Source organism: Phyllostomus discolor, chromosome 1 (genome assembly GCF_004126475.2).
Source record: "Phyllostomus discolor isolate MPI-MPIP mPhyDis1 chromosome 1, mPhyDis1.pri.v3, whole genome shotgun sequence".
NCBI lineage: Eukaryota > Metazoa > Chordata > Mammalia > Chiroptera > Phyllostomidae > Phyllostomus > Phyllostomus discolor.
In genome coordinates, this window is record NC_040903.2 from 184,519,155 (window position 1) to 184,526,201 (window position 7,047).

A 7,047-nucleotide genomic window follows, 5' to 3' on the forward strand; every position below is an offset into this window, starting at 1 on the left:
TTAATAAAATTCAGAGAATAACACAGATCTATTCAAATTAAAAAAATACGATTGCACTGGCTGGGTGGTTCAGTTGGTTGGGGCATCATCCCATACACCAAAAGATATCAGTTCAGTTCCCGGTCAGGGCACATACTTAGGTTGTGGGTTCAGTCCCTCTTTGGGGTACCTATAGGAGACAACCAATCAATATTTCTCTGTCATATCAACATTTTCTTTTCCTTTCCTCGCCTCTCTTCCCCTGTTCTCTCTCTCTAAAAATCAATAAACATACCCTTGGGTGAGGATTTAAAAAATATATATGCTATACATGTATGTGTATATATCACATATATATCCTACATGATATATGTATTATAGGATGTATATGATAGTAGGAATTTTTACAAATCTAGTAGAAGTGATAGCAAAGCTAAAGAATCCCAGTAGATCAAAAAGAGGATTAGGCGAGAAGAACGAGAAGTATTGGATCTGGTCAGGAAATTCAATTCCTAAATCATAGGATTTGATACCTGACCTAGAAAACTTCTGTTACCTACACAGGAACGTTGTGTCCATCAGGTGTGCTGGGACACGACAAAGCTAGGAGACCAGTGATTAGCTGGTTGTGGGACATTCTCTGGTTGATCTTGTTTCTGGTTTGCAGCAAGGTGAATTCCTTCCAGGGATCTGTTAAGAAGGAGTTTTAAAAATTTATCTCAGCACTGGCTGGCATAGCTCAGTGGGTTGAGCGCGGGCTGGGAACCAAAGTGTCCCAGGCTCAATTCCCAGCCAGGGTACATGCCTGGGTTGCAGGTCATAACCCCCAGCAACCACACATTGATGTTTCTCTCTCTCTCTCTCTCTCTCTTTCTCTCTCTCTCTCTCTCTCTCTCCTTCCCTTCCCTCTCTAAAAATAAATAAATAAATAAATAAAATTTATCTCTTTAGTCTTTAAATTTTATGGCATTTTTTTTTAACTGAGTGACTTTACTGACCAGGGGCTAATTCCACTCACTTGAGCCAAACAAAATTTTTGCTGACAGTTTGTTATTCCTTCATGCGGCATTTAAGAAGATGATAACTGAAGTGAATAATGTTAAGATTCTCTAACTTGCCAGTACCTGAGTATCTTTGCATGAGAATTTTTGAGTCTAATACAATTATTTTGATTCCACAGTGTCTCACGCAGGAGCCTCCATGTCATCTGCGTCGTCAGACACTGGAATGAGTCCTTCATCGTCATCTCCACCACAAAATGTACTTGCTGTAGAATGCAGGTGATATTCATTTTCTCTGCCTTCCCAGCAGTTTGCTGCCATGGACATAAATCCCAAAATCCTGAAATACAGCCACAGAAAGCACTCAACTGGTTTGACATTACTAAGTATATCCTGTCTACTCTTCCAGGCTGGATTGTATCTATTCCCTTCTTTTCTTTTTTCTGTTGCAAAAAAATAAGCTGATTAATAACGGAAGGTTAGGCAGCCTGCATATTTTTCATAATTTTTCCTCTTTTTTTTTCATTATTTTGTGAAGATAGAAAATGGGCACTTAGCAAATTTGAATTTGTATAGTAAAGTTTCAGGTGTTAATAGAAATCATAGACAAGTGCACACGACAAACATCAAAATATCCAGCTGAATAGTTACTGTTGCACTTTCACTAAGATGTGTTTGAACACTTGGTGAGTAGGGGGTTTATGTTGTATGTGTTTTTTTATTGTTGTCATTTTTGGGGGGTTTTTTTGTTGGTTTTGTTTTTTTGTTGTGTTGTGTTTTTTGTTTTTGTGGAAGCACTTGCTATTTAGAACTGCCAAAGTATATGTTCAGCAGTGTGCCCAGGCTTAAAGGTGTAAATGGGACAAAATAAATTGTGAAAGGAAGTGTAGTTGACTGAAAACTACAGTTGTAATAAGTCTTCCACTTTTTATAGTATTTTTGAGCACACGATTATGCAAATATTTTAATGTTTATTAATGTTTACAGTGGAATTGTGAATAAGTTTTCAGTGGACTATCTTATCCCTTGACAAAAATATTTTGTCTTTTTTCTATGTAATTTCAGAGTTTTTATTTTGTTACAAAAATACAAAAATGAAATATATAACAACAATGAAGTTATTTAACAAGATTTCTAAAGCTGAAAATTTTGTGTAAAATAAGGTATTATCTTGCAACTTGTTAAATATATTTATTCAGACATTGGATGTTGTATTTTTATGTATTTTTTAAAATATTAATAAAATTGAAAAAAAGAAAATTGTAGGTTAATTCACTCTTTGGATGACAGTGACTCTAGCTGTCCCTTTTCCCGGAGGCTGCATCCCGCAGCTGTGCCTGTGTTGAGGGGAGTCTGACTCAGTCCTTCCAGCAGTATGGAGCTGTAAATGGGCATCTGGATCAGCAAAGCATGTCCTCCTTTAGACACTTTGGCAGTCCTAGTATTTAAACTGTTTTGAGGATCAAATTTTTGGTTGCCCTTAAGATACTTTGTCACAGTTTTTATTTTTGCTATACTGCCGAATAAATTTATATCTCCCAAAGTTGAGATGCAACAACTAGGTAAAGCAATTATGTATGCCATGTCTGTGAATTGTTCCACAGACTGATACATTTTGTAAATAATTCTTCCAAAATCATGTATTTAAAGCAGTTTTGCCATATACATTATGTAAAAAAGTGATTTTTTAAAATCGGTTTTTAAATTCATGTTTGTACATTGAAAGGGTTTTTTTAAAAACCTCCTTTTCTGTGTTTAATATGTTGTAGAGTAATAACATAGATGCTCTAGACTGTATGTCAGGATCTGATTTATAAGAACCAAGTCAGAGCCAAACCCTAGTGATGGCATAGCATTACTAAGATCATTGTTTCTTAATTTCATTTACCACATTGTGACTTTGTGATTCAGATTCCTTCCATTTTCGCAGAGAATTAAAAACAAAAACGTACTCTTGTAAAATGCACTTCTCTGTCTTTTCTTTGCAAAGCTGAAGTATTTCAATGTAAAATAAAAATGGAGCTCAGCGGGCAGTATTAATAAAGGCCATGTTTTAAACATAGGCTTTATATATTTAGTTTTCATTTAAGTGATTGTTGTTTTCCTGAGTGCCAGTAACTTACAGTTGGAAAAGCAGACTTCACAAAACAGAACATATTCAATATATCCTTCAGTTTTCACAATAAAATATTTCTAATGTTTGATTATAAAAATGAAAAAGTGTGTCGTTCAAATCCAGTTGGAAGTAGGAAGAAGCTAACCTTCGATTCATACATTAGATTTTTTAATGATTTCCTTCAGTAGCAATTTAGTAAATCTTGAATATTGTCCCTTCTAATTGATACAAATCTGGTAATAAAGTATCGGAACCTTGTTACAGAGAGCAAAATTATATATTCATTGAATGGGCATATGGACACTGTTAAAATCCTTTTGTGTGGGGGCTAGAAAGGCTTATGAAAGTAAGTGAATGTTGATTAGGTATTAAATTCAAATATTGGGCATATTTTGAATTTAGCTAAACTTTGAATAGATAGGTCTGGCATGTGACTAAAACAGTAAAAGTATACAAGCACTTTAATATCTAAAATGGAAGGTGTTATCTATTAAAATCAAGTTATCTAAAGATTATGGAGATTTCTATTTTAGTATTCATTGTGTACTTCCATTCTTTGTTATTTGTGTTAAAGTTCGAGTTTTCCAGTCCTTTACTCAAAGATGTTTGTACTTATGTTAGCACATACATACTGTCTTCTTTAAATTATGGAAATCTATATGGATTAAGCTATTAATTTGCTTATATTCCTTTCTTATAAGCGCTGTAATTTAACATAGCTATAAACATTGTGAAAGTATTTGAAGCTATATTCAACCACACATAAAAACTATTACCAGAATTCAGCATCGATAGTTAGTTATCTTCTATGTGGCAGGTATTGTGCTAAGGCCCAGGAGCCACAACAGCGAACAAGACAGAAAAAAGTCCCTGTATTTTCCTGGAGTGGATAATCCAGTGAGGTAGATGTTACACATTTAACCCATGTAATTCTTTACTGCAGGTGTGATAAACATATGAAGTTTGGCACGCCGTGAGTTAACAATACAGAGCCCGAGTTTGAAGGTACTGGTGGTCTGCGAAGGCTTTGTGGAGCAGTAAAACTGAGCTCAATTACAATTACGAATTGGCTAGGTGCGTGGGAGGAGAAAGGTTACAGAGAGTGAAGTGCTTCAAGCACATGAGGGAGGAGAAATTGGTAGAAAAAGCCAGGACAAGAATAGACCTGAGGCAGGAGCCAGGTCAAGCAGAACTATTAGGCAGCGCACAGACCTTGCACCCAGCCACCTCTACCTTTTGCTTCCTCTGTTTCCCCCCACAACTCTGATCCCTAGTTTTCCAGAGATATCTCAGCAGCTACTTTTCCATGAAGCTTTTAGTGACTTACCATTACCAAAATATCACCCTCTTTTATGCTCTGGTAGCCTTTTCAATCGGTATTATTTTTCTTAACAACTTAACCTTGTATTATATTTACTTATGCATGTGTCTACTACTTACTACATGTTCAGTTCCTTACATACTCCTTAGTCACCGTTGGGTCCCACAAAGTGCCTGGTCTAGCATCTAACCTAGTAAAAAGGTCAAAAACTATGTTTACTTATATTAAGAAAAATTACTTTTGAATTACTATTGTTTCGTTGTTGTTGTTGTTGTTGTTGTTGTTGTCCTTTTACCTAGGGATCATTGTGTACAAAGCCAGACATTTAAAAGTTGTCTTTGGGGTTCTTTTCACAAAGATTTGAATATATACCTCACCAAAGAAGATACACTGATCACAAATTAGCATTTATAAACAGTGTTCATCAAGAGAATGAGAAGACAAGACTTAAACCAGAAAAAATATTTGTAAAAGACATCTGATAAGGAACTGTGTTGTAGTCTGTTTGGGCTGCTATAACAAAAGGACCATAAATTGGGAGGCTTATAAACAAACATTTCCCATAATTCTGGAGGATGGGAAGTCTAAGATCAAGGTGGCAGCATGGTCAGGTCGGGGCCTTCTGCAGTGGAAGGGGTAGGGAGCTTCATGGGGCCTCTCGTAAGGGCACTGATCTCAATCAGAAGAGCTCCATCCTCATGACCTAATCATCTCCAAAAAGCCCCACCTCTTGATATCATCATTAGGAATTAAGTTTTCAACATAGGAATTGGGGGGTGGGGAAGGAGGAGACAAACTACAGTCAGACCACAGCAAACTTGTTATATGCAATACACCAGAAAGCCCCCCAAAAAACTCAAAATTCAACAATAAGAAATCAAACAATCCAATTTTAAAATGGGCTGAAGACCTTTACAGACACTTCAAGTTACACAGCAAGTAAGCAAATGAAAAAATGGTTCACACATATGTCATGGAAATGCAAACTAAAACAGCACTGCATACCTACTGGAATGCAAAAATTCAAAACACTGATGATACCAAATGCTGGTGAGAACTCGGGACAACAGGAGCTCTCATTCAATGCTTGTGGGAGCGCAAATATGGTACTGCCAACTTGAAAGACTTGAGCTTTACTTTGCAAAACTAAACATCCTCTTGTGATATAATCCAGCAATCATGGTCGTGTGTGTGTGTGTGTAGAAATGAGTTAACATCCACCCAAAAATCTGCACACAGATGTTTACAGCAGCTGTATTCACAATTGCCAAAACTTGGAAGCAACCAAGATGTCCCTTCAGCAGGTGAATGAATAAACCGAGGAACATTCAGACCATGGGATATTAAGCACTAAAAGAAATAAGCTATCAAATCATGAAAAGACATTAAAAGAGCTTTAAATACATGTTACTAAGTGAAAGAAGCCAATCTGAGAAGACTACATTATGTATGATTCCAAGTATAGAACATTCTGGAAAAGGCAAAATTATGGAGGCAGTAAAAAGATCAAGAGTTGGGAGAGGGATTGGATATCTGTTGCATAGAGTAAAACTATTCAGTGTAATATTATAATGATGGATACATGTAATTATACATTTGTCAAAACCATTATATATCTGTACAACCTCAAGAATTAACCCTAATATAAACTATTGACTTTAAGTGATAATGACATTTAGAAAGAGAAAAAAACATTGATTTGTTGTTCCACTTATTTACACATTCACTGGTTGATTCTTGTGTGTGCCCTAACCAGGGGTGCCTTGGGATGGCAGTCTAACCAGCTGTGCTACCTGGCTGGGGCTTCAGCTGTTATTTAAGACAACAGAAAAGATGTGCCCATATAAGGCCTTATATACAAATGTTTATAGGAGCTTTATTTTTAACAGCCAAAAACTGGAAACAATCCAAATGTTCATCAACAGATGAATGGCTAAACACATTGTAGTATAGCCATAAAATGTAATACTACCTACCAATAAAAATGACTGATAAAACAACATGGATGAATCAACATAATTATGCTGAATTAAAGAAGCCAATAAGAGTATATGTTGTGCGACTCCATCTATACAATGATCTAGAAAATGCTAACTAATCTATAGGAACAAAGCAGGGGATGGTGGTGCGGGGTGAAGGAGGGTGGAAGAAGGGATTAAAAAGGAGCTTAAGGAAACTGGGGGACGATGAATGTGTTCACTATTTTGATGATGGTTTTAGGGATGTATACAACTTAAAATGTTTCAAGTTGTACCTTAAAACATGTTCAATTTACTGTATATCTATTGGACCTCAATAAAGCTGTTGAAAAGAAGGAGAGAGCTATTATCCGGCATAGAACTATGCTTTGGGGACAACTGTTAATGCTCTCTCAATTTGGAAAATGACCAAAGCTTTTTAGGAATTCTGATCACCAAATTAGCGAGAATGGTGTCTATATGTGAGAAGAAAAATTTATATTTACCATAGAAACTTGCCTTAAAGTTTTTTCAGTTACTTTCCAACGTGGTCTCTGTGGTAATTTCAGCTCTAGTATCTGTTTATTTCTAATTGCTGCAATAACTCTCAGACTGTTACATGTCAACTGTTTACTTTGTCCCACCCACCCACCTTGCTCCACAGTTTCTCTG

General features: G+C 36.1%; 1 protein-coding gene across 1 annotated transcript in view; it reads left to right on the plus strand.

The window, feature by feature from the left end:
- Positions 1-2,942, plus strand: part of ARID4A (AT-rich interaction domain 4A) — a 63,919-nt gene extending 60,977 nt beyond the window's left edge. Inside the window, 1 exon segment of the mRNA XM_028505710.2 lies at positions 1,160-2,942. Within this exon segment, the coding sequence (XP_028361511.1) occupies positions 1,160-1,263 (104 nt within the window). The 3' untranslated portion in view covers positions 1,264-2,942.
- The last annotated feature ends 4,105 nt before the right edge of the window (positions 2,943-7,047 follow it).